This window comes from Rhinolophus sinicus, linkage group LG03 (assembly GCF_036562045.2).
Source record: "Rhinolophus sinicus isolate RSC01 linkage group LG03, ASM3656204v1, whole genome shotgun sequence".
In the NCBI taxonomy this organism is placed as follows: domain Eukaryota; kingdom Metazoa; phylum Chordata; class Mammalia; order Chiroptera; family Rhinolophidae; genus Rhinolophus; species Rhinolophus sinicus.
In genome coordinates this window covers 61,450,315-61,478,235 of record NC_133753.1, presented here as the reverse complement: position 1 = coordinate 61,478,235, position 27,921 = coordinate 61,450,315, and the positions used below count along the sequence as shown (strand labels likewise).

General features: G+C 39.4%; 1 protein-coding gene and 1 pseudogene across 11 annotated transcripts in view; both read left to right on the top strand.

Moving 5' to 3' along the window:
- The first annotated feature begins 9,477 nt into the window (after positions 1 to 9,477).
- Positions 9,478 to 12,820, top strand: LOC109444149 (E3 ubiquitin-protein ligase RNF4; annotated as a pseudogene).
- A 39-nt stretch (positions 12,821 to 12,859) lies between these two features.
- TRIM69 (tripartite motif containing 69) overlaps positions 12,860 to 27,921 on the top strand; it is a 28,997-nt gene continuing 13,935 nt past the window's right edge. Inside the window, exons 1-6 of one of the 11 annotated variants that reach the window (XM_074327817.1) lie at positions 12,860 to 12,985; positions 13,438 to 13,583; positions 15,190 to 15,296; positions 18,815 to 18,971; positions 25,549 to 26,025; positions 26,837 to 26,932. In XM_074327817.1, coding sequence (XP_074183918.1) covers positions 18,966 to 18,971; positions 25,549 to 26,025; positions 26,837 to 26,932 — 579 coding nt within the window. In that variant the 5' untranslated portion in view covers positions 12,860 to 12,985; positions 13,438 to 13,583; positions 15,190 to 15,296; positions 18,815 to 18,965. The other 10 variants (XM_074327815.1, XM_074327814.1, XM_074327812.1 and 7 more) reach the window with 10 other exon arrangements.

Below are 27,921 nucleotides of genomic sequence, written 5' to 3'. Positions count from 1 at the left end.
TCAATGCTCCAATCCCGATAAACTAAATCATGGTCTCTAAATACAGAGCCCAGGCATCAGTATTATTATTTTTTAAAATTAAGACCTTATGTTTTTAGAGCAGTTTTAGGTTCACAGCAAAATTGAGGAAGGTACAGAGATTTCCCATGTATTCCCTACCCCCATTAACCATAGCCTCCCCCATTATCAACATCCCCTACCAGAGTGGTAAAGTTGTTACAACTGATGAACCTACATTGACGTCACCAAAGTCCAGAGTTCATACTGCGGTTCACTCTTGGTGTGTTGCGTGTTCTATGGGTTTGGACAAATGTATCATGACATGTATCCATTATTACGGTGTCACATAGAGTATTTCACTGCCCTAAACCTCCCTGCCCCCAACCCCTGACAACCTCTGATCTTTGTACTGTCTACATAGTTTTGCCTTCTCCAGAATGTTATATAATTGAACTCATACAGTATGTAGCTTTTTCAGATTGGCCTTTTCACTTAGTATGCATTTATGGTTCCTCCATGTCTTTTCATGATTTCATAACACATTTCTTTTTAGCGTTGAATAGTAAATATCCCATTGTCTGGGTGTACTACAGTCTGTTTATCCATTCACCTACTGAAGGACATAATGCTTAGTTCCAAATTTGGGCAGTTATGAAAAAAGCTGATACAAATATCATATGCAGGTTTTTGCATGGACATAAGTTTTCACAGTGTTTTAAAAAATTTCTAGATCCAGTGTGTACCCACGGTTGAAATCCATGGAGTTAAATCATAAAGAACTTTCTGTTCCATGTCATTCAACAGAACTATTTTGTGAAAAGTTTGTTTTGCTAGCTGATGGTCCAATTAGAGCATGCCTTAGTTCTCCATTTCAGAAGAAGGGATCGATCAAAGATGAGCAACACTGGAGCTTAATTATGCTTATTAAATGTAATTGTGCAATGGAAATTAAACAAAACTCTCCATGTCAGTAATAAAGAATTAGATATTACATACTGACATAGAAGAATATCCATGCTAAATTGCTGAAACAAAAAGTAATTTCTAGAAAATATATATTGTAAGTCATTAAAAAGCCCAAACCAAATAAAGCACACGCATTATATATTTGTATCACTCACAAAAGCAGGTCTGCAAAGTCATGCCCTAAATTGTTGTTAGTGGTTACTCACAACTAGAGTAAATAAAGAAGAGGAAACCGACTAGTCTACTGGAAAATTAATTTGCTAAAAGCCATTTTGCTGAGTATCAGTTGGCGTTTTCCTGAAACTCCATGTAAGTGTGTGGCGGGGAAGGATTTGGAGGTGGGATGGGAGTGGAGGTGTAGATGGTGAAACAGGACAGGCTCAGACCCTAAGAAGAGGTGTTTCCTCAAGTTGTTCACCATGTTATGCCCTTCTAAACACTGGGGAATGAGCCAACTCACCTGGCCAAATGGAAGGAGGCCAGAACCCACACTGTCCCAGGCACAGGACTAGTCTCACCCTGTGGGGATGGAGCCCCAGAAAGCAGTTTCCAGGCTCTCGGCCTCACATAGAAAGGTGCTGGCTCAGGTAGTAAATGGCCATCAACTATGACTGGATGGCCATCAGCTGTGGCTAGTTGGCCGTCGGCTGTAACCAGTGAGCCATTGGCCACTAATATAACTGCCGTGGCTACGCTAGCAGAAAAAATGGGGGGCTAGCCAGAAGATGATGGCTGAGCCTGCAAGCGGTGCAGTGAGGGTTGAAAATTGTGTGGCTCCTGTTTCCTGTTTCTCCAACCCAGCCGCCAGTGAGAATATAGTGATATGACTCCCCTACCTATGGCTCCATGGGTGTTCCTTTTTGGCCTCACCACGTCCTGTGTACTTATGTAGGGAGCGGGAGCAGAGACCCCGCAGGTCGCCCTGCGCGACAAATGGCGCAGTGAGCCGGGTCCCCTGCATGACACACCCCCAGACTCTATTGGTGAAAAGGCTGAAGGAAGCTATTTCTCAGCTTGAGGCAAATAAATCACTTAGAGGATTATTTGGCTAATCGATACATAGAACTTCTTTTAGAAAATTGATTGTAGAATTGTTTTTAAATTGTCCTCATCATCAAATAATGAAAATAAAGAAAAATATAAACCTCTGCAAACTCCTAGGACAGAGATTACCACATTTTGAACCCCACTGAATTTTTTTCAATGTGTACCCATCACTCTCCATTTTATGTTATGGCTATTTTTAAAAATTTAGTCTTTATAAAGTAGTTCTCCTTGTATTTCCTTATAATTCCCCTCTTAGGAGAATTTAGAAAGGTCCAAGACACCAGAGAAGGACAGCGTATGATTTGATGCAGGTTCTAGACCTGTAGGGGATGGCCTGAAAGGACCCCTACCTTAAATGATCAAAGCAAGGGATAGTGAGAAAAAGCTGTCAGGTGGGAACCTTGGCTTACAGCAATTCACCAAGGTAAAGGAGAAGAGAATGCATCTGGAAGAGAGTCCAAAGAAATACAGAAATGTGTGTTAGAACTCAGTAGTTTTAACTGGGAACTGCTCGGTTGACCCAAAGACCTACAAGGAAAACGTCAAGAGATGAGACTGTGACTATAACATAGTGGTTTATATGTAATATTCCTCAAGAATGGATCCCGGATCTTGGCAGCTGGGGCACTCATCCTGCTCATCCCCTCTTTCAGATTCTCAGCATTTTCCTATCTCTGGCACTCCACAGCTGAGGTGCTACTTCTGATCCCATTTTTACCTATTTTTAAACAAACTATATTAACATTTTTACTTCTTTCCCCTCACCCTCTCTTAGCAGATAAATCAACAGGAAAGGGTCCAGAAATATACACAACAATGTTTACTTAGGAACAGGGACTGAGATAGCAGGAGAAAGATGAAAGCAGACTTTAAAAAATATTGTTCTTCATACTTCTATATGCTTTGAAGTGTTACAACTTTCATTATTTGAATACATGTTCACTATGTTTTAGGAAGTGTATACAGGCAGAAAGGAAAAGAAAATTTATAATCCCACCACGCAGAGATGACCACTTATCAGTGTTCATTTTCGTGTGTTTAGTTTCTCAGCAGATTTTTGTTTTTTATTCTGTTTTTAAAAATGGTTAGTGTTATTATTTTGTTTATTTAAAAATCCTTTTAAATAATTTTTCTCATTTTTTTCACCATCCCTAATCAAAACATGGCATAAATGGAAATAATACAGAGAACTGGCAAATTTGGTCTTTTCTAGTTTTTGTCAACAACCACTCTCCCAATATCTTTTGTTGTTTTTTACTCGTCTTTCTTATATTGTAAACTCTTGAGGTAAAACTCAAGGTCTTCCTTTAATAAAATAAATATTTTGTCTGTGATGTAGCCATTAAAGTTTTAGGAGCAAAAATTTACTTTATCTCTCCTTGGACTTTAGGTTTTTAGAAAGAAAAAAAATTGAAGACTAACATTTGGGTCCTAGATACCTTGAAATAAACAAAGCATCTGTGAGTACCTTGACTGGAAGCTTTATGCATTAAAAGCTGGTCTGACACTTTGGAGAGCAATAGGAAAAAAACATTTAGTAAATAGAATTAAAAATAACAGTTTAAACACATATCAAGCACTATGTACTAAATTCTGTACATCTTCTCTCATTAGTTGGATGCACAGTTATTTGTCTTCTTTCGTCCTCCACAACACCGATGATGTAAATAACTAGGAAATTGAGGAGATTATTTATCTTTGCTGCACACAGGCCCAACTGAAGGCTTCCCTTCCCCCATGGGCCACTTCCTCTTTTTTACTGTTTTCACTTTGTTTTAACAAAGATCAAATGATTCTTGTTGACACACAATGTCACGGTGGTATTTGAAGTGGTTTTCTAGGTATCCATAGCTGCCTGCAAGTGTGTATGCCATTTTCATCACCTGAAGAGTCAGTGAGTGTCACAGATCGAGATCTTGAAGAAGCAGGCCCTGACCCAAGGATTTGGATGCAAATGATTTCTTGAGAAAGGGCTTCCATGAGAAGCCAAAAAGGGAGTGCAGATGAAAGGTAGAGAATGGGAAGAAGCCCAGTGAGGGTAGATTTCAGAAGTTCCACACTCAGCCTGTTCTCACAGGGAGCTCTAGAACAAACAATACACGTCAGTTTGTCTTGCCTCGAAACAAAGGAGCTGAGTTTTAGTACTCCACATCATCCTGTTTTGGCGATAGGCTGCCCAGCAGTGTGAAGCGGGGTGAAACATAAAACGTGCAGGTACTTCCAGCTTGCTCCAGTGCCTGAGAGTAATCTGCAGTTCCAGGGGTAACGTGCTAGTGCCACTTGTTAGCAGCAAAATATGGCAAAGCTGGGGATGGGCTCATAGAGTTGGGGTGGGGCATCAGTCTGCTTACTGTGAGTTTCCTGTTAACATCCTCTGCTGGGCCCATAACACATGCCATCCCAAACTTCCATTAAAAACATTCTAAGGGGCTAGCATTAAAGTGTGAATGCCACTGAACTCAGACCTGAGTTCGAATCCTAACTCCACAAAAAAGAAATTGGAAAAGTCATATTTCTGACTTGACTCTTCATCACCATATCCATAAAATGGGATAATTATTCCTACATCATAAAGGTTATTCGTTTATTTGCTTAATTATTGACTCAACACATATGGAATATCTATTCTGTGCCAGGCACTGTTCCAGGGTTGTTCCGACAAGGGTAAGATGATAAGAGCATTGTAAAATGTAAAGCTCCAGGTAACTGCTTTTACTTTTGGTGGTTCTTCATTTTCACAGCTCACTAGAACATAAAATTATCTAATATCGCAGCAAGGAGATACAAGGGGAAACTTCTTGGCACTGAGCTGTTAGGTCTCTGAATGTTAGAGACCTTGACTTAATGTTAGGTCTTTGAATGTTAGGTCTCAGAGACCTTGACTTACAGACGAGCCATGTCTGCAAGAAAACAACAAAATGTCTGTTGGCTTGCACCTGCAGACAGAGCCAAACTTGTGATAACAGAAAATGCCACAAAACAGCCACTCGCTTACAGGCAGTCAGCCATCCTGTCAGTTCCGCCCCTATAAAACCCTCCTCAGCCCTGCCTCAGGGCTGCAAGTATCCTTTAGACATGCAGCTCGGGCTGTAGCCATCTTTGCTCAGCCTGAGAGACTTTTGTCTCTTACAATACAAACTTTAATTTGCCTGATCATGTGCATTCCTTTACCAGCCAACCTATCAAGCTGGTGGAAAACAAACAAACAAACAAAAAATGACAGTGATGGAATTCCTTTCCCTAAAGGGCTTTAAGTAAAAGATGGCCCTCACTCTGGACTAGGGTTTCCAAATTCCCGACATTTTGGAACCTTCGGGAATTGAGAACGGGAAATCGTATTTCCCGAGAATTTCCAAAATAATCTTTTTAGTTTAATTTTCATTGATAATCTGTAATAATGGCTGTAACAATAAATGTTAATAAACAGAAAAGCTGTAGAGAAGGTGGGGCAACCGGGGTTTGTGGCCCTGGGCATAGCCTTTCAGAGGGTTCGAGACACTCCTATGTGTAAAAGGTCGATGCAAAACTTGAGTAAATAAAATTTCCTAAATGGAGGTTGACCAGAATTTCATGACTAGTGCATCTCTTGCCCTGAGCGCTAAACAGGGATCACTACGGTATCATTTTGGCTAGGTTTCTGTTATATTTCAAGTTTTCTCAAAATATAAACAATGTAATTAATACAAACTTTAACCACATCTTAATAGTGTGCAGTGAGTTTTTACATATATCACACAATGTATTAACATTCCCAATCTCATTTAAATATTTTATTAAATTAAACATTAATAGAAAACAAAAGCAAATATTATTTGTTTGAAAATTTAAAAAAATACATCACATAGTTTTTATTTGTCATTTTTAAAATGAAACTTTAAGAAACATAGATCATTAATTGCCCAGACAATCGTGATCTTTGCTTTGTAAGAAATATACTTGATGTGGAAAAGTTTCTTTAATTTTCTGTAGACATTGGTCGAATTGTTATGAGTGCATCTAAAAGCATCTTCAAGTTGGGAGTGAGAGAATGCGTTGCTTCATGTAAGCTCATCCTTCCTTAGCGAAGCAAATATTTTGTCTGCATGCATAGGGCTGATCTTTGAGGTCAAAATTGATATTACTTTAGTCAATTCACACTTCAGATCAGATTCAGAACTCTCTGTAAGGACATCCTTTATTTCTTCTCTTGGAACTTCTTCTGCTGTAAATGTTCCTTTAAAAAGTCTTTCCATTAATGACTTTGCCAATCATGCAATTTCATTCTTATTTGACAAGGCAAAAAAGTCATCCTCTTCCATCTCACATAGACAACTAATGTTGCTCGAGTACTTTGTGAGAAACACAAGATCTCTTATTTGTATGTTTAACCAATTCAAATTTTATTTCCTTTAAAAGGATTAAGAAAAAATTAAGACCTATATCGTGCAGCGAATATTTATAGCTAAAAAGTGGCACAAAACATTATGATATCAGATCGGAAATTACTGTAATATTGGAATAAAATATTAGCAGTGCAAGTTGTTTTTAAATAGACTGACTTATCCATAGCAGCTGAGAGCCAAGAACACTCACATACATCACAATTACAGCCGCAAACAAACTGATCGAATGTGGTTGGTAGTATCGGCCGTCACTTTGTGGAAACGATTCATCATGAAGAATAGAAAACAGTTTGTATTTACACAGAGAGATCTTTATTTTCAGAACCCAGGATTTGACTACAATGTCATATTAAGGTAAACTACCTTACATTTCCTTAGTTCACCTGAAGATGACTTTGTAGTCAAATCTTGGGTTGTGAAAATAAATATTTCTCTGTGTAAATACAAACTGTTTTCTGTTCTTCATGATCAAATATGCTCGATTTACAAGAGCTAAAATTAGCTGGTCATGTGATATCTGATTCTGTTGTCCTGTGTGCGTCTGATGGCAGGTAACATTGTAACACAATGTAACTTCAGATAGTGATAAATAGGAAAAATGTCTAAGAGATACATCGTAAATGTCTAAGAGATACATTGTGAGTAGTACGTTTATTTCCCATTGTGGGTATTACTGGGTTCAAGGAGCCGATTTTCCCGATTTCCTGACCAACTTTTCTCTGGATTCGGGAACGGAACGGGAAAGTGAAAAAAATTCCCGAGAACGGGCGGGAAGGAATTCCCTCCCAGAAGCCCTACTCTGGACAGTTCCTCCAAAGGTAATCTTTAGGCAGAGCTCTCTTCTGGTAGTCTCAGCATTTCTGGGAATGGTTTTGCTTAAAGAATTCACAAAGTTTAATTGCATTTTCAGGAGCTTGTAGTCTTACCTCTGTCACAGTTCATCTTCTATCAAATCTTTTAACCTTTCCTGATCTCAGTTTCCTTATCTATAAAATGAAGGATTCTCATCCATTAACTTGTGATGGCACAGTAACTAAGTCACTTCTGTATTAGAGCCTTGCCTGCTAGATGTCTAGGATAGAGAGTCAGTACTCAAGGTCAGGCTTGGTAGACTGAGATGTGCAAAATCCCCAGAACTCCAGTGTAGATTAGAGGTTTCCACTCCAATGAGATCCAACACCCACCCCCGGCTTTTTTCCCCAACACCTCCTATTTCAAGGCTGCTCCTTTTACTAATTTGATTATGAAAGCCAAGCAATTTAGCATGTGAATGCTTTAGCCTGGCTGCACTGGCTGGTGTAAAAAAGTGCCAGATGCTTGCAACTGGCTCAGGATCTCTGTAAACTGATAGTGAAGAAAATACAATGGAATAAATATTGCTAAGAGCATCACTTAAAATAAGAGTTAGGAGGCTATTAAGGAAGTGGGGCCTTGCACATCTTATGCATCAGTTCTCAGAACTGCTACTAAGTTGCTAAACTCAGCTCAAAACATCCTGAAGCCTGTCAAAAAATAATAAATGGAGTCACTTTAAAATGGAGTGGGAGCTGTTATGACAGAGGAACTGCCTTGCACATTTTATGCCTCAAACCTTTGTCATGTTAAAACAGGGCAAAATAACCTTTGGACTGGGCCTAAAGCAACATTGTGTTTCAAAGAACTTTACAAGGATAAGAAGAAAAGTAGATATTATGACTAACAGGACTGATGACTATGAGACTGAAAATGAGAAACATTGTTTAGAATTAGCATCACTGTTATCTGCACCAATAGAAATGCCTTCCTTCTGTTGACATAATTGTTCCCTTTCCCTTTCTCACATACAGCCATTGCCTTTTGTCTACGAATTGGAAAACTATTTGGGCTTCTCTCTGAATCAGTGCATCCAGAATGCTACTTTTTTTTTTTTTTTAATCTCAAATGCTTATTGCCTCTCACTTGGAAAGGTCTTTTATTTTTAGGTTAGCAAGCCAGAAGCATCTTGGAACAAGATGCTACATGGACATCCAGAGGGTACCAAAAAAATGTATACACATTTTAAGAAAGGAAACAACTGTATTAAAATTGTACTACTCAAATATATACCGCTAACGAAAGATGAATACAAGTCATGTATATACATTTTTTGGCACCCCCGCCCCCATAGGCACTTTACTTCCTTCCTTGCACTTTCCACCTCTCTAGTTTGCATACTGGAACTAACCAATCCTTGTTAACCCACCCAGCAATCCTTCACATGCATGAAAGAGTTACATTTTGTGGTTTTTGTGTTTATTTGTTCTCTCCACAGTGCAGTTTGAGTTTCTACACAAATGTACATCTCTCAGACTGCAATCTTGTTGTTCAAATAAATGCTTTTTTTGTTCTTTATTACAGCTTAAACCTCTTCTTTGGTTAACAGAACCATGACATTGAACTGATGAGAGTTGCACTATATTGGTGACTCAGGTTCAGATACCATATTTGCTGTCTGTGGTGTGATTATCTGAAATGGTGAAACTCTTTAGGTAAAATTCCAAAAGCAAACAAAAAATTAAAAATACATCTTCCCTTGAATTGCCTGGTAGTTGAATTCCTGGAAAATTCAGTGTGTATGGGCCTGGCATTGTCAATAAATATTCAAGGAATACAATTAAAATAATTGAAAAATAAAACACATTTTTTCATGTGATTGTAAAGCCCAGATTATGAGCAGGTTTTTCATACGTTGTGTGTGTGTGTGTGTGTGTGTGTGTGTGTGTGTGTGTAGACTGGAACCCCTGGCTCTCAGCCCCTAAATACCTGTAGTAACCCCATATTAGAAAATAGCCCAATTAATTTACAAAAAGTCTCTTTCAGAGGCATAGTGCCTTTACTAAGAACCACTTTTCTAGAGAGTCTAATGACTAGGGGAAAAGAGAAAAAGAAACCACACACACAACAGCCAAGCCCTTCCCTTTCTCGGAAAGCATGAGACTTGGGAGAAAAGCAAACTAAGGACGGGAAAGTCCCCTTTTCTAGCCTGGAACAGCACTTTTTGCCCAGAGACCGGTGACGAACCACTCTGGGCTCAGGGTTTGATTGGGCAGTTGAGAAACTAAAACAGCGGGTTAAAAGGAGGCAAAACCCTAGTGCCTTCCGCTACTGGGTGGGTGGGAAATATGTAAGCATCTCTTCGCTTCGCGACCTTCGCTCTGTTCTTCGCAGGAGTCCCCTGGCCAGCCTGGGCGCGTTCAAGGCATGTACCTCCTTCCCCGCCGCCTCTCCCTCTGCTTCTTTCTCTGTCCACTAGCTCTCCCTCGGTCCTCCTTCCCCGCCCAAGTTCAGTTCGCTCAGGCTCCGTCCAGACAGGACTGGGAAGCCGCGGAGAGGCCAGAAAGTGGCTTGCCGCTTGAGTGCACGCTTCCTGCTGTATTCTGGCTGGATAGCTACCCGGGCAGGGGAGGGCGGGACAGGACAAAATATCTAGGTTGTTGATGGATGCTGGGTGCGTTGGTGGGGTTGGGGGCAGTGGACACTGCTTGGCGGGCTGCCAAACCTCGTTTTGAGGGGTTCCCTTTTCCTGGGCACAGCGCAAAGGATTGGCAGGCGGGACACAAAAGGCAAATACAGAGTAGTTGAGGGCAGTGATCCCATGAAAGGCGGGTTTCTGTGGAGTCCGATGGGTGAGGTCAGCGTATCTGGTGGCGCGCTGAGCACTGCGCCCTCTTCTATACTGACCCCGTTTTCCTCTCACGCTGCGCACTTCCTCGTCCATATTCTAGGGTGTGTGTATAAATCCAGATCGTGTCACACTGTTTTGTGTGACATTTCTGTGGCAGCTAATTATGTGTTTGTTTTGGCAAAAGCCTTATTGAGATATAATTTACAAATCATACAATACACCTATGTAAAGGGTACAATTCAGTGAGTTTTCGTATATTCAGTGTTGTGTAACCGTCATCTCAATTTCAGAACAGTTACATCACCCCCTAAAGAAACCCTCTACTCATTAGCAGTCACTCCCATTTCTCCCAATGGATTTGCCTAGTATTGACATTTCATATAAATGGAATCATACAGTATGTGGTCTTTTGTGATTGGCTTGTCACTTAATATGAGGTTTTCAAAGGCCATCCATATTAATAGCAAGTATCTGCATTTTATTGCCAAATAATTCTCCATTGTATGGATATACCACGTTTTGTTTATCCATTCATCAGTTAATGGGCATTTGGGTGGGTTGTTTCCACTTTTCATTATTATGAATAATGCTATTATCAACATTCATGTACAAGTTTTCTGTCTGGACATACATTTTCAATTCTCTTGGGTATAAGCCTAGGGATGGAATTGCTGGGTCATATGGTAACTGAACGTTCAACCTTTTGAGGAACTGCCACACTAGTTCCCAAAGCTTCCACACCAGTCTACGTTCCCACCAGCAGTGTATGGGCACCAATTTTTCTACCTCCTCTCCAACAGTTAATCTATCTTTTTTATTATAGCCATCCTAGTAGGTGTAAAATGGTTCTCTTATGGCTTTGATTTGCATTTCCTTAATGATGAATGAAACATGATTTTTAAATCACAAAATAAGTTTTTAAAAGGAGTTACATTCTGAGATTTTGAGAACTTTGACCGCGTAGGTCACATACCTAAAAGTAAGAGAGCCTAGACTCAAACCAACTCCCTCTGTGATGAATGCCTCAACTCCATCTCCTCTTTCCTAGAACAGAATTTGGGATAAAACTCTTCAAAACCCCTCTTGCTGCCTCTGTTAGAAAGGGAATCCTGGATAACATGAACCTCTGCATGAACTAAATGATTCACTTCTTATTTGCTATTAGAAACTCAAATGTGCAAAGAGCTTATTGGTCTCTCCATTTTTATTTTGTAAAAAATAAGTGTTTCCTTGAAATCCTCATAATGGATCTTGAAGGAAGTTACGACCCTTTCTTGGTGTTTATGATTGTGTGCTTCTCTTCATGTAAGTGCCCCTTGGACTCTCCTTCTCCTGCCTACCATCAGGACATGGAATGAGGAGGGACACAAAGCTTAAACTTTGTTTACGTGCATAACTCAAACATTTTTGAATTATGCATTTTTTTGGTATATATTTATACATTTTATACTACTATCAATTTTAAGTATTACTAAAGCTTAATTTTTCTCTCATTTTATTTTCAGTTAAAAATTCAGATTGAGCTGCCTTATGAGTGGATCACAGAAGATTCACAGCCCTCTCCCCCATGAGAACACAGACAAGACTAGAACCGGAATCAGAGTTCAAACATACCAGAAAATCTGGGCTTTACATTCTTATTTAAGTCAGAGAGTGACTGACCAACATCTGTGAGAAACTGAGGACTCTAACATTCACTGTAAACTTTGGCACAGATCACTTACTTCTCTGAAGACTGGATCCCAAAAGCACAATGACCACAAGTATTTGTGATGGTAACGTGGTGAATTCCAGACAAACCCAAGAAGTTGGTACAGCTGGGGAAGGAAGCCCAACTCCGGCGATGGTCTTGGAATCAGAACTTATAGAACTTGGAGAAAGTGATGAAGTAGTTGACCTCACCTCTGAACCTCTAGAACCCGCAGTGATTGACCTAACTCACCACGACTCTGTTGTGATTACTGAAGAAAGGAGGAGGCCAAGGAGAAATGCAAGGTCACGCCAAGGCCAAACTGGTAGCTGGGTGGTGAGCAGTGATAAGAAGAGGTTGATGAGGGACAGAGATGTATATGTGACCAACAGTGCCCACCATAATGCCCTAGAAAAAGTGACTTTAAGTTGCACCCTACCTGGGTATATCCAGTGCCGAATTTGTATGGATGGGTACTCGGAGATTGAATCAAGTAGACGACACATCTACTCTACAGAATGTGGACACATCTTCTGCACTTGGTGCCTCTTCACTTCCCTTAAATATAGTAAAAGTTGCCCAGTTTGTTTGAAAACACTTGGCAGCTACAAGTACCACCGCATTTACATATGATGTGCGCTGTGTTGCTCAGGACAAACAAACCCCTTGGCTGGATTTTTCCATATCCTTGCGCAGAAAACACAGGGTTGTTGGCATCCAATGTTCCAAACTCAAAAAGCCAGATTTCAAAAATTGCTCTTTGGACTATATAAAAAACTCTTTTATTTCTCACAAACTATAAGACTGCTTTTTGATTCCTTTGGTTTCATGATGCAGGGCGGAACTTTTGTTGTTACAGTGAGTCAGAGACTGATGGTTGTCCTCAAAGCAATTTTCTCTTTCTTATAGGAATCGACTTTTAATTAGCCACATGTGGGCATTTTGGATCATGTAAATAAGGGCATCATCTTAGAGACAGTGGAGCAAGTAGACAGAAGCAAGCTGGGAGATTGACAACTCTGCAAACCAGAGCCACAATATGAGTTTGGACTTTTACTTGAGAGATAATAAACTTCATTCTTGTTTAAGCAACTATTATACCGGGCTTGTTTATAGCAATGGAGACTTTATTTTCATTAGTGGGCCAGAGTATTGTCCTTGGGTTTGTCTGGATTTCCTGATTCCATCAGAGTGGTAGGAAGTCAGTCCTTTCTCACCTCCTGTCCAACAGCAGCGTGAAGCCGAGTATTACAATGGGTAGGCACCATGTCCTACTGGGACTCCTCATGGCTTTCGAGGCCAGCCTGGGGAGTTGCCTAGGCGCACAGGAAGCTAGAGCTGTGGTTCTGTGCTCTCTGATCTGCCAAGCCAGAGAAGGGCTGCCTTCATCCTAGTTTTACAGGTATCCCTGCCTTCTACCACACTGGTCAGCTGATCAACAAGTTGGCATGCTTTTCTTTGAACAAACACATCACTGCATCACCGTCGCAGCTGCTCCAGCAGCCTGGCTGGGAAGACCTTGGGAAGACCTCCTCCCCTCCCTCACCCCAAGCACACCCACCCACTAGCTCTTTCTTCTTTTTCAGAGAGAATCACTTAGTACTCAAAATTCAGCCTGTACTTTAGAATTGGAGAAGGAATGATTTCTAAGGTGCTCTCTCCTTTTCCTTCAGAACAAAATGTGCAGTAAAGTTTGTTCTTACTTACAGTGGTTGTAGCAGTTGCTTTCTTTCGTGGAGGCTCAGTCTTGCCAGTGGAGCAGTGCCCATCCCTGCATCATGTCTGTCTACTCACTGCATTCTCTGGAAGTCCTAGACAACAGACGTGAGTTGCTTGACTTGGCAGGATATGCAAGGTAAATATGGCCTACTCCTCTCTGTGGGTTCTTTTGTATGTGCTAAAATGAAAGAAGGAAGAGAATATGAAAATGAAAAAACAGAATTTCTAAGTATTATTTTCTTACATTTCAAAAGATTTATTGTGTGCATCCCACTTTGGAGACTATTAATTGCTCTGTGACATAACACAGTGTATCATAAATGTGGCTAATAATCGAAACACCTGAGGTGCCTGCTAAACACAGATTCTGCTTTTATATGTATTGTCCATGTGATCAGGACAAAGAGCATACTCTCCAGTTTGCCAGCAGCCCTCGACCCTTCTTATTGTATTCTACACAGCCCACTACATATTTACCTTGCTCACATAGACATTTTAGGGGGGAAAAATAGAGAGTACTCCTTTTTTTCAAAACTAAGATACATTTCATAGACAGAAAAATGCATTAATCTTAAGTGTATAATTAGATGAGTTTGAGCAAATATATACATGCATATGACCAATACCCCAATCAAAATAGAACAATTCCATCATTCCAGAAGTTTCCTTATGCCCCCTTCCCATCGCCCACAGATAACCACTGTTCTGATTACTATCACCATAGATATGTTTGGGGACACTGATTTTTATTACTTTAGTATTTAGCCTAGCTCATCAGGGAGGAAAATTTGATAGGGATTTGGAGTATAAGATCTAGGCAAGGATCAAGTGTTTGTTTTAGTGGGAGCATGACTTACATTCTGTCTCTTAAGAATTCAAGCAAGAAGGTATTAATAAAGACAACTGCTATTTTTTTAAGCAATAGCTATGTCCCAAGCACAGTACTAGGTACTTCACACATCACAGACAGTCAAGGTATACACCTAGGTAGGAGCAGGAACCCAACAAAATGTAAGAGCAGAGACCGAGGGGAGCTGCCACAGGGCACATTAATGTGATTAATTTGGCTGACTACTGTACATGGCTGTGGGAAGAAGCGAGAACTAAAACTAGACAAGAAGATTAAGATCACATCACGTGTAGAGCATTGTGTGCTGTGTTACGGAGTTTAGATTTTATTCTACAGGTGCTAAGGAGCCACTAAAGGCCTGGGAGGAGAACTTCCAGAGAAAGATTCATAAGGATTCATTCCGCATGCTCTCAATGAAGGCTGAAGAGACTCTTTGAAAGTTGGCAGGAAAATATGGAGGTGGAATTAGGGAAAAAGATCCTGGTTTTGATTTTCCTGTAAAAATAAACGTGAATTTTATGCAGTGTGTAAGAAAAAGGATGAAGTAAACTTGGTCTAAGGAATTTGGCACTGCACTGGCACTTTCCTGCCCTTGCATGTCACAGTTTCATTTTAGCGCAGCCAGCAGAGTTATACAAGCCTTTGAACTGTGGTAGCTCTTTGGAGATGGTTTTGGTCTGAGGTGACAGTAGTTGGAGTCCAGAGGGGCGGTTGTGGCAGTTTGGATTTAGCTTGCAGGTACCTTTTTGGAAAAGTGGAAACTCCTTGGCCAGAATAGAAATGGGATTAGGAGAGGTGGGCAATCAGATTTCTCCACTGATGCCTGATCTAGCTTTACACCAAGATAGCCCCACAGTGAGATTAACTGGCAATTTTCAATTGTCATTTCCAGATGTTCACTGAGAGATTACAGCAGAAAATGAAAGCCAAATTTCTTAAACTATAATATGTGTGGATTTCACCAAGCACAGATTGAAATTGAGCTGTTCAAGAAAGGAGGTAAGAGGGGTGGCTTGTTAGCTCAGTTGGTTAGAGCGTGGTGCTGATAACACCAAGGTTGCCCATTCGATCCCCGCATGGGCCACGGTGAGCTGTGCCCTCCTTAAAAATAAAAAAAGAAAAGGAAAGGAGGTAAGAGAGAGAGTAGAGGAGTCAGACCCCCCTTTCAGCAAGGACTGGTGTTTCTATTGTCTGTCTACACTGAAGTCACCCAACTGCACATGTTAAGTACGCCTGCCAGGAGAAATGAGTTACTCTACAAGAACATAAAATTATCACGAGGGATAAACTTTTAGGTCTTTTTCTTAGCTACATCAATGAGGTTCCACGGATTTGATATTAAAATCTGCATACTGGGATGGCTATCCCGGGGAGTGTTAATAAAGTAAATTAGGTTTCAATGACATCATTAGCTCAGTGTCTGATCTCTCAAACAGTAGTTTCCTTGCAGTCAGAGCAGGAAGAAGCAGCAACAGGACTTGCGCAAATCACGCACTCCCAGCGTTTCTTACCTACTGGCTTCCTTGGGCTTTCCTGACAGCCTCACGGATTCTAGGACCAAGGACAGAGTCTCAGGGAGGCACAGGCCTTTGTAAGTCCTGCTATCCTAGCGCCCTACAATCCTGGACTCCTCCAGCACTCTCTGGCGGGGTTGGGATCTGAGGCTAGTAGGCAGGGTTGGGTCCTACTGGGTAGTTCTAAACAAGGTATTTGTGGTTGGGGACGGCAGGCTATTCTGCCAGCCTTGTTTATGACAGTTTTCGACATTCATTAATACATAGCATTTTGAAAGTAAAACATGTAGTTTTCTTCTTCCATCTCCAATTTCATAGTTCAGTTTTATGATATTATGCAGGTGGGTTTCTGTCTTTGAGAAAATCTTTTTGGCTTCACTGTCCTGGGGACTATTTACAGACAGTACTAATATGATAACTCGCTGTATGGGGGACATTAACCAGGGCAGCATTTGATATGGGCCCTTTTCTATCCCCTCAGTTTTCAGCAGGCAGAAAGATCCCATAGGGCATATTCCCGACTCCTGCAGATGGCATGAAGAAGGCATGTGGCCCCAGTTGTGGCTCTGCCAGCATTACTGATCCTCTAAAGGGAGGGCAGAGGGGCTGCTGATGTCATGTGACAGGATAGAGGCAGTCAGTTACCACACCACATGGCTTCTCTCCTGAGAAGGAAGCCTTTAGAGAACCAATTTCTCTCTTCCTTTTTTCTGAACAAGCCCAAGCCACAGAAATGGCAGCTTCTCTATTCTCCACCCAGAAGAAAGAAGGTGCAGTGCATTGCTGGGCATGGGCCATTCATTAGTTCACTTACTCATCTACTCAATTACCTGGTATTTGTTCAATTTTGATAGTGTGGTAGGCCTGTATAGTTAGAAAGATGAATAAAGCAGTCTTTTCCACTAAGAAGCTCCCAGCTAGTGGGGAAGAGATGTGAAAACAAATAGTTAACACAATAAAAAAAGTAATTCAGTGTAATAAAAGCTATGCTGGAAATATCTGCTAGGTGCTGCATAAAAGAAGCCTCAAAGAAAATAACTCTGACTTCCCAGTAACTTCCTTGGAATCTAGAAGATGGAAAATTGAACTTTGAATTTATATTCAAAGACAAAGTTAATTTGAATGAGTTGAAGTTTTATAAACTGTTTGCTATACGAATGTTAGTGCAATAATAGCTATTACCATTTGTTGGGTTTTCAGTATGTGCCAGGTACTGTTAACTTCTTCACACATAGAATCCCATTTAATTCTTACAATGATCCTATGAGGTAGGTATTGTAATCTGTTATAGAGACTTGGAAAAGAAAAGCAACTTTGATTTATGACTTTGTCTCTTTCCCCCTACTGATTATATGGTAAAACCTGGTATGTGTAGTTTCTTAGACATCACTGTCCACTGCCTCTCCCCAACTTTTTTTAAATAGTGAAATAAAAATTGGAAATGTTCCCTTGTGACATTTGGGATCACTTGTTATAGAGGTTTTAGAATCACTAACTTTAGAGATGGAAGGGGAGTCTTAAGAATTCATATTTTATGGATGGAGGAAATAATACCCAGAGTAGTTAAACATCTTAGCAAAGGTTACTCAGTGCTCTGGGGGTGAGGGTAAGAGGGGGAGACAAGGCTTCTATCTTCTAGGCCAGTATTCTCGCCCTTGGGCTAAAAGCTCAAGAATGTGCAGACTCTAGGATTTAGTACAATCATCTTTACTAGACATTATTAAACATTTTAGCCAACAACAAAAATGTTCAAGGTGAAACCGAATTAATTTTTTGACTTAGGGACATAGTTTCTAAGTGATCATCAGTATTTCATAGAATTTGATGCAATGAATGCCACGTACTGTGAAGATGAGCAAGACACAGCATTACCCGGCAGTTCATGATTTAGTCAAGGGCAGACATGCAGTCAAACAATTAAAAAATCAAGTACAGGCATGTACAAAGACCTAGGGTGCTATAGAAATGTGTAAAGTGGTGATTCTCAACTGGGGGTAGGTCCCACGCCTATACCCTCAGCAGATATTTGGCAATGTCTGGAGACGTTATTGATTGTCACAAATAGGGGGTTGCTACTGGCACCTAGTGGGTAGAGGTCAGAGATGTTGCTAAACATCCTAAAAATCACAAGACAGACCCCACAGCAAGCACTTAGCCAGCCCAAAATGTCAATAGGTCTGAAGTTGAGAAACTCTGATATAGAGTCAGCAAAATATCTACAAGGGATAGGGGTGGGTAAAGCTTGGGGGGCTGGTTACAGAAGAGTTTAATGAAGGGATCATGGTTTGGGTAGGGAAGGGAGGCTCCCTAGCAGAAGGGACAACATGTGCAAAGCCACAGAAGCATTGCATATTTGGGTAATCCCAAACACTGGGGGAAGAGTTGTGGGCATAAGGCTGGACATCTAGTTAGGAGCTAGACATTCAAGAAAATATACTGAGTTAGAGGAATTATTGTAGGAAAAGCTGTTTCGTTCCATGATGGCTCTTTACTTAGGAGCACAGTCCAGCTATGTATCTGTGAGCTAAAACTGCTGAAGAAAGCTGTTCAAAATGAGGCTTTCTCATCTTGCTTCCTTAGGGCCTGGGTTTTCCACGCATTTGTTACTTTCTCAGACATAAGAGTTGGGGCTGTTTCAATGGAATGTGAGCTCTGAGAGGTGGAATAGCTCTATTAAAGGCACTTAGCCGGTGTCTCAATGCTCAGGTGGGATCATGAGGCATGAGGTGGTTATCGCTCATGCATTAGGCTTGTAGGACAATGATGAGATTTATTTCCTCTTTCGTAGAGCACCCTAGTCCATATATGGGAATATGTGAACCTTAAGATTAGGCTGCCACTTCAATTCTAGATGAGTTGCTTTCCCTATCCCTCACAAAAAAGGGTGGGTAGGTAGGCCATTCCAATCAGGGCTTCTCTTTATCTTAAGCTAATGATGATCAAAGCAACTGACAAACTGTCACGGAATCTCCCAGACCTCACTCTGGCCTTTCCCCTTCTCAGCTCCTGAACTTTTCCTCCTTCAGTCATGTTCTGAACCCGTTCTTAGCGAAACTGCTGGGTCCTGGACTCCTAGTCTGCAGCCATCCTGGCGGTGTTGAGCTCTGGTCCAAGTGCTTGCCTCTGCCCCCTGGTGGCCCGACGATAGAGCTTAATGGAGGTGAGTTACTCTTTTCTAACTCAGCGGGTTTTCTCAGCATAGTGTGGAAAACCCAACCAACTCTGAGAAGCTCCCATAGTCAACAAGTCCATAATCTTTCCTTCTTATGTGAAAATGTCAGGGGTGTGGAGCATGGCTATATGCTGCTCTTGTATTTGAGTTGGCTGTGCCCTATGGTTTGTCTTCTATAAGTGAATTGTATTTCTCTGCTCTTAAGGTTAATTCTTCAGAAAATCTGTCCATCACATTTTCAAAAAATTACTTTGAAGGAATAAAAGCTGAAAAGCAACAAATGCCCTTAAATATGCAACAAATGCCCTTAAAAGGCAACAATTCCCCTTAAATATTTTAGTATCCATGATTTCAAAAGTTCATGATCAAAACCTTCTCAGAAAAATACGCAAAACTCTTGGAAAAATTATTTCTTTTGCAAGTTTCCAAGGACTCATTGCCCTACTCCTGCCTTTTCTTTGCTCTGTGAAAATGTACGAGGTTAGTGGAAGAAAGTGATTCCTGCCAGCCAGGGGCTTTGTAAGGATGAGTATCAGTCCCTGACTTGAATTTCTATCCCTGTGTCTTAAGGTTAGACTTTCCCTAAGGGGCTGGCAGTGGGTGTGATTTCCTAAGATTTCTAGGTAATTTCAGAATTTCCTTTGGTTTCCAATTCTAGTCCTTCCTCAAGAGCAGTGGGAAATTGTCCCAGCTATTTTGCCTCACAAATATGATCTGTTTAATAAATTCAGTTGCACAAAACGTTGACTGGTTCTCTGCTGACTCAATCATTAGGATATTGGGCTTTAGGGTCAGATAAATTGTTCAAATTCAGGCTCCTCCACTTAATTATTGAGTGGCCCTGGCAAGTTATTTAACTTCTCTAAGCTTCAATTTCCTTAAAAATGACACAATAATACCAATGTTATAAGGTCATTATAAGGATTAAACGAAAATAATGTGCATAAAGCATTTTGTACAGTGAATGCTCAGTAAATCTTAGCTAATATAATTAAAATAATCCCTATTTTATAGCAGAGGCTATGTTCTTGAAAGTCAGGGGAACTGGCAAAACCGCAATCAGCAAGATGAATTAACAATCAAATAACAAATAATCACATAATATCAATAATCAGTAACATTAAATACATATTTTTATATCATAAAATTCATCCTTCTAAAGTGTACAATTCAGTGACTTTTAGCTTAGTCATAAAGTTGTACACCATCACCACCATCTACTTCTAGAGCATTTTATCACCACCCATTAGTAATCACTATTTCACCTCATTTCCCCCTGGCCCGAGCTGGCAATCACTGATCTACTTTATATATATTTAAAAAACACATTGAATAAAGTTCCTAAATGGCATCCATTTCCCAAAAATCCTGCATTCACTATGATTAAAAACCGGCTCAGCTAGGCAATACTTCTCTTAAATCACCCTCCATTGGCTAGGTTCTCCCACAAATTTTATCTTATACAGAATGTATCTAATTTTAAAGTTTTCAAGACAGCATGATTGTCTTAAAATGCAATATATTTTGTGCTTGGATATTCCCGGATGGGCATATTTTTCTAAGTTTGATCTTCTAAGCACATATTGAGAGGGTAGAGAATAAACAGATTTTGCTCTCTTTGCTTCCACAGAATTGCCCACTCAGCCTAGTACAAAAAATGGAATAATCATTTAAAAAAATATTTTGTTATCTTTTGGTTTACGGAATTTAAATGAATTGTAAATATATAATGGGATGGTAAATTAAAATGTTCCACTGCACAATAATAGTACCGTGGGAAATAAGACTAGAAATGAGTTTGTAACATGTTGTAGAGAATTCTGAATTTTGGGGTACTTTAAAAAAACACACACAAAAGTTTTGGTAGGCTATGGAAAGCAACAGATTTTGCAGGCAGACATGCGTTAGCAATTATTATTTTTATTATTAACTAGACTTTACAACTGATTAAATGCTGGGGAAGGAGGAAGAAAAGAAAACAGCCAAAGATAACTCAGATTTCAAAACTGGGATATTGGTGATGTAATAAATAGAAATAGGGAAGTCACGAGAAGAAAATGACTAAGGGAGGAAGATGTGTTCTATTTCAGTCTTGTTCAGTTTCAGGGACCCAGTTGTGGGCTCAGAGATGTGGGCTCAGAGATACAGATTTGGGAGTCACCTCTATAGAGGTTGTACATAACGAAATAGGATTGAATGGTTCACTAGGTAATAAGAACAGAGCTAGAAGAGAGCTGAAGACAGACCACAGTGACTGTTTATACTTAAGAAAGTGAGACTAGGAAGAGAAACCAGCCAAGGCAGAGAAGTGGTCAGAGGCAGGAGAACTAGGACAGCATTGCATCACAAGAGCCCAAGGACAGACTCAGTAAGTCAAAGAGGATGAAGACTGACAGTAAGTCATTAAATGAGTGTTCGGCAGTTTCTTTTTCCTTAAGTTTTCTTCTGGATATTTTAAGTTTTTGACTAGATTCCACAGTTCTGCAAAAGTTGATTCTGACAGTTTTTGTGAGTATTTTAGTTTTTTTTGTGAAGTTCTCCCTGGCATTCCCTACTCTGCCATTTTTAGTGATATCAGTCCTGAATTCAAAATTTTAATCTACTGTATTTAGTACTTAAAATTAATATTTAAGGTTTAAGCATATTTAGTTCAGGTGAGTAAATAAAATGAATCAGGCAGCTTCTAAAAACCCAGTTCAATGTTCCTCTGTAGAAAAGTGTGCAATAGTTACCATTTCAATCAACAGGAAGGGCTGGGCTCCTCTTTCAGTTTAATCCTTTGCCTGACCTATCAAATCCATTCCTGTTTCATCGACTGATATTCTTAAAGTGCTTATGAAGCCTCTGCTGGCTCCCCTAATTGAAGTCCCAAAAGTGTTCAGAACTACAGAGAAAGAAAGTATTTTTCTTCTGTATTCTATTCTCAAAATAAGGGGTGGGAAATGCTAGGTGATTACAGCACCTGCTTGATTCACTGAGTTTGGACTTAGACACCTACCCAAGTCTAGCTAGAGGAAATGGGAGCACATTTGCTGGCTCTAGAGATCAGCTTGATAGTAAAAAGATTGGATTATGGAAATCACTCAGGATGTGTCCTAATTAGCCTATTGGAAAATAATCTTTTCTACCCTTCTGTCTTCTTCTCCTCTCTTCCTTCCTTCCTTCCTTCCTTCCTTCCTTCCTTCCTTCCTTCCTTCCTTCCTTCCTTCCTTCCTTCCTTCCTCCCTTCCTCCCTTCCTCCCTTCCTCCCTTCCTCCCTTCCTCCCTTCCTCCCTTCCTCCCTTCCTTCCTTCCTTCCTTCCTTCCTTCCTGGTAGAGACCCTAGAGAAACTCTTACACACATTCACGAAGAGATACATAAAAGAATGTTATTAAAAACATTGTGTGACATGGATGGATCTTGAGATTATAATGCTAAGTGAAATAAATCAGACAGAAAAAGTAGAGAACAATAAGATTTCACTGACATGTGGTATATACAACTGAAAACAACAAAAGAACAAGAAAAACAAATGAAGAAACAAAACTCATAGACACAAACAATAGTTTAGTGGTTACCAGAGGGTAAGAGGAGCGGCGGGTGGCAGATGAGGGTAAAGGGGATCAAATATATGGTGAAGGAAAGAGAACTGACTCTGGGTGGTGAACACACAGTGTGACATATAGATGATGTATTACAGAATTGTACAGCTTAAATCTATGTAACTTTGCTAACCATTGTCACCCAATAAACTTGAATTTAAAAGGAAAAGCATTGTATGTAATGGTCAGAAAAATTGAAACAAATATCCACGAACAGTAGACTAGATATATACATTGTAGCATATCAAACAATGAAATACCATATATAATTGGAAAGGAACAGCTACATGGGTTCTCCATGGATTAATTTTACAAACATAATGTTAAGAGAAAGAAACAAATCACAGGAAAATACATACAGTATGATTCCACATACATACAGTTCAAAACAGAAAAAAAACCAAAACACTATATTGTTTAGGGATACAATCACAGATGGTTAAATAATAAAGAAAAGTGTAGGAATGTTTAACTCAAAAGGCAGGACTTTTGCTCTCTATGAGAAGTGAGACACATGCAATTGGGAAGAACACACAAGGGTCATCTAAGGTATTGGTAGTTAGTGTTTTATTTCTTAACCTGGGTGGTAATTACAAAGTGTTGCTTTGTTATCATTACTTAAAATGTATACAAATGTTTTGTACACTTTTATTATGCATGAGTATGAATAATATATCTCATAATAAAAAGTCAATAAGAGAATATAGCTTTACACCAACACATTCACAAACTTAGGCAAAATATATTCCTAGAAAAACATAAATGACCATAACTGTCTCAGGAAAATATAGAATATCTAAATAAACTTATAACTATTCAAGGAGTAAATCAGTACTTCCAAATAAAACAAGATTTAAAAACAAAACATTTATCCCAGAAGTTTTGCTGGTGATACTTAAGGAAAAGATAATTCTATTTTTTACACAAATTTAGAGAGGAGAAAAAGAAGGCACCTTCCTCCCATTATTTTTATATAACTAGTATAACAGATTTTAAAAAAACACAAAGATAGTTTAAGAAAATAAAATAAAAAGCTATCTTGCATGTATGTAAAATAAAAAAAACATTCTTGTATGTATCTTTTATGAACATAAAGGTTGAATCCTAAATAAAATATTACCAAACCAAATCCAGCAATATATGAATAAGATAATATATCATGATCAAGATGGAATAATTCCAGGAAAGAAAGGATGGCTTAACATTAAATAACCTAGAAAAACTCTTGCACGTATACCAGGAAACACGTGGAAGAATGTTCATAGTAGCATTGGTTGTATAGCAAAACACTAAAACAATCCAATTGGTTATCAACAGTAAAATGGATAAATACATTTTCATCAGGAAAATGTTATTTAGCAGTGAAAATGGATGAACTTCAGCTATGTTCATCAATATAGATGAATCTCAAAACTCATGTTGAGCAAAGAAAGCAAGGCACAAATACATAAAATATGATTTTTGTTTACATAAACATCAAAACAAAGGCGGAAAAAGAAATGATTAACAGAATTCAGGATAGTGATTGTCTCAGGAGTAGGGGGAGGGGCAGTTAGGTGGTACGGAGTACATGGAAGACTCACGGGGTAGCTGGCAAGGTTCTATCTCCTTTCATGGCTGTTCATCATTAATAATTCAATAATCTATACACTTTTTTCATGCTGCTTTCTGTATTTGCATTATGCTTAAAAATAAAAAAGGTCAAATAATAATTTTAAAAACTTGTGTTCACTTAGTAAGTGAAAAGGCAATCCACAGAGTGGAAATAGATATTTGCAATATGTGTACCTGATAAAAGAACTCATATCTAGACTATGTGAAGAACTCCTGTGAATAAAGACAACTCAACAATAAAATATACGCCTTGTATGGGCACTTCACAAGAGGGGAAATGCAAATGGACAATTAATATACGAAAATGGTCCCAATATCCATAGTCATCCAGCAAATGCAGATTAAAGCCACAATGCAATACTACTGCATACCCACCAGAATGGCTAAATGAATATACTTATACTAAGTGTTGACAAACATATGGGACAACACTGGTGGCATTGTAAATTGATATAACCACTTAGAAAAAGTTTGGCAATATCTACTAAACTGAATATATGCCAATCCTATGACCCACTCCTAGTTATACACCCAAGAGAAGTGTGTGTGTGTGTGTGTGTGTGGGGGGGGGGTGTATTCACCAAAGAATATAAACAGGAATGTTCCTAGCAACACTATTTGTAAGTCCCAAACTAATAACTACCCAAAAGTATATCAACAGTAGAATGGAAAAATAAATGATGGCATATTTACACATTTATACTATACAGCAATAAGGATGAATGGACTGCAATTACATAGAACAATACGGAAAAATCTCACAAATGTTATGTTGACAAAAGAAGCCAGCAACAAAAGTACATATTGCATGGTTGCATTTATATAAAATTCAAAAACAGGCAAAATTAATGTATAGTGTTGGAAATCATTGAGCTGTATAATTAAGATTCTGTATTTTTCTGTATATATGTTATTTGTGTAATGTGTTTTTTACAAAGGAGGGGGGAGGACCTGGATGATTTTATAGTTGGGGATATTGTGCCATTGACTGAGGAATCTGATTGATCTTCCAATTCTTTGTGCATGACTTCCAGAAAATAAAGTCAAACACAAAGGTAGTAACTAGGAGAACAGAAATTGAAAGCAAAACTTTCAACTGATACATGGGGAAAGGGGTGGAGGGATGGATGTACAATAAAATACATTTCTTTGGTTGAGTACTCTGTTAAAGTTTAAATCGTGTTGGGAGTAATAAGAAACGATGATTTAGAAAGCACTGAATTTACTGGATCAATTTCGAAGAAGAGATTATGGTGCTTTTACTTTGGCTGCACCAAGTCTCAGCTCCTTTAGGAATGGAGCCCACTATCCTGAAGTGCTGAAATGGACAGCTAGAAAGAGAACTTATTTTAGCTGTTGTTTTCCAAAGGTATCTCCCAAATCCTCCGCAAACACTGACCCAGGCAACCACATTGAAGTGAATGATTTGATCACCCAGATACCCTCTAAAGTGCAGATACAAGATATTACTACGGAGCTACACTGTCCTCTGTGTAATGACTGGTTCCAGGATCCACTGATGCTAACCTGTGGCCACAACTTCTGCCAGGCCTGCATTCAAAACTTTTGGAAGCAGCAAGCAAAGGAAACATTCTGTCCTGAGTGTAAGATGATATGTCAATATAGCAACTGTACATTCAACCTTGCACTGGAGAAGCTGGCAGAGAAGATGAAGAAGCTACCCCTACTCAAGGGCCATCCACTGTGCCCAGAGCATGGAGAGAACCTGAAACTGTTCAGTAAGCCAGACGGGAAACTGATCTGCTTCCAATGCAAAGATGTTAAGTTGTCTGTGGGGCAGTCTAAAGAGTTCCTGCAGATCTCTGATGCTGTTTGTTTCTTCATGGTGAGTGAGCCCTGGGCTTTGAACAATCCCGTAGGAAAGCTGGGGGAGGGGAATATTCTTTCTTCCAATCCCACCCCTTTATTCAGATGATTATTAGAAAGCTCAGAGTGCTCAGAAAATACAACGTATCTTGCAATGTTCTTTCTCTAGAATTGCTGATTATAGGAGAGGAGCAGTGGAGGACCTGTGGCCTACTCCTTCAAGCAATCAAATATTTACTTAAACCTTGCCGTGACAGCACTCTGCTAGACACTGTGTAGAATATGGACATATAAGATATTGTTCTGGTTCTAAAAGTCTTGAGATTTAGTCAAAATGAATAAAACAACGGAAGTAATACAAGATAGTCTACGATTGAGAGCATAATTTTGTCACATTAGTAATTCATAAATGTTTAGAATTTCAGAAAAGATTAGAGAAAACTGACATAGTCAGGGGATATATGGTGAAAAATTTGAACTGGGAAATAATTTGGATTTGGATGGGCAGAAGGAAGAAATAAGTGCTCTAAGTGAAAACAATGTAAGTGAAGGTATAGTGAGAACAGTCTAACTAGGGTAGAAAATATATAGAGTTCTCTTGCCTTTCTCAAACCCCTATAGTTAGCTAAGAAGGTAAAACAAACTAAATGATTCTGCTGCTTGTAATTTTCTTCACAATTCTTGGAAGAGACAGGAACTGTGATACAGAGGAAAGGAAAAACTTTTGCAGAAAGAGTTGGCTTTTTTTCTGACACTGGGGCTTTGGGGGAGATATCTCTTATGGCCCTTCTCCCAAGTCAGTGTGGGTTAATTCCATGTGGTATTCCCAGGAGGAGCTTACCATCTACCAGGGTCAACTGGAGGCAACCCTGAAGGAACTTCAGGCCCTGAGGAACATGCAGAAAGATGCTATTGCTGCTTACAAGGTGAGGTGCGGGCAGAGGGGTTATGAGATTGAACTAGAATATAGCCTTGTAACTAGCTATTTGGGTCGAAGGGTACCTATACTATATTATCAATACACTAAATGATAACTGGGCGATAGAATTTAAAAACAGACATAGGAGGGTGGAAAGGAATGTAGCAGTGGAGTCAGTTTCCAATAGTTGATCTACAGAGTGAGAAGACTGGCCTTTCCCCTAATATGCTGATCCTTTTGATGGTTCAGTCACTAGGTCATTGTATTAGGGTTGTGATCTGTCTGGTCTGTCCTTTAATCTATGGCAAAATAAGGAATTTATCTATGGCAAATCCACTAAAGATAGCTCTGTCCAAAGAAATAGCTTCTTTTCTTTGGGTTTACAACCAGGCTACCTCTGAACCAAGGTCTCTCAGATTGCTGATGTTTCCCATCAGATTTGATCTTTCCTAGCTTCCTCCAAATGTAATAACACTACTGCCTATACTTTCAACTTCACAGGAACTCTAGGACAACATTAATGATTAGAGACTTGGCAAATCAGTCCCTAGGGTGGGGGGAGTATTATTGCTTCGTTAATTATTCTATGGAGGGGAGTATTCTCTGGCATTTGGCATCTGGAAGAAGAAATGTATACAGTGAGAGGAAGAAGAAGGATAGAGGGAAATAATGATGTCTCCAAAGAATCTTGTTCCTGTTTTAAGGGTTCCTAGTTCAGCTATTAAAGTTAACATTCATTCATTCAAAAATATTTACTGAGTGGGTCAAGCATTACCCTAGATACTATATTCCACTAGGTTGGAATATAGATGTTAAATAAATGTTTAATAAATATTAACCACTAGACGTTAAATAAATAACCCCGCCAATAACAATAAAATAACAACTGTGATAACTACTATAAATGAAAATACAAGGTGCTATGAGAGCATATAAATGGGGAACCTAACCTAGACTGGGGGAGTTCTCTGAAGAAGTCACCTATTAATAATTGAG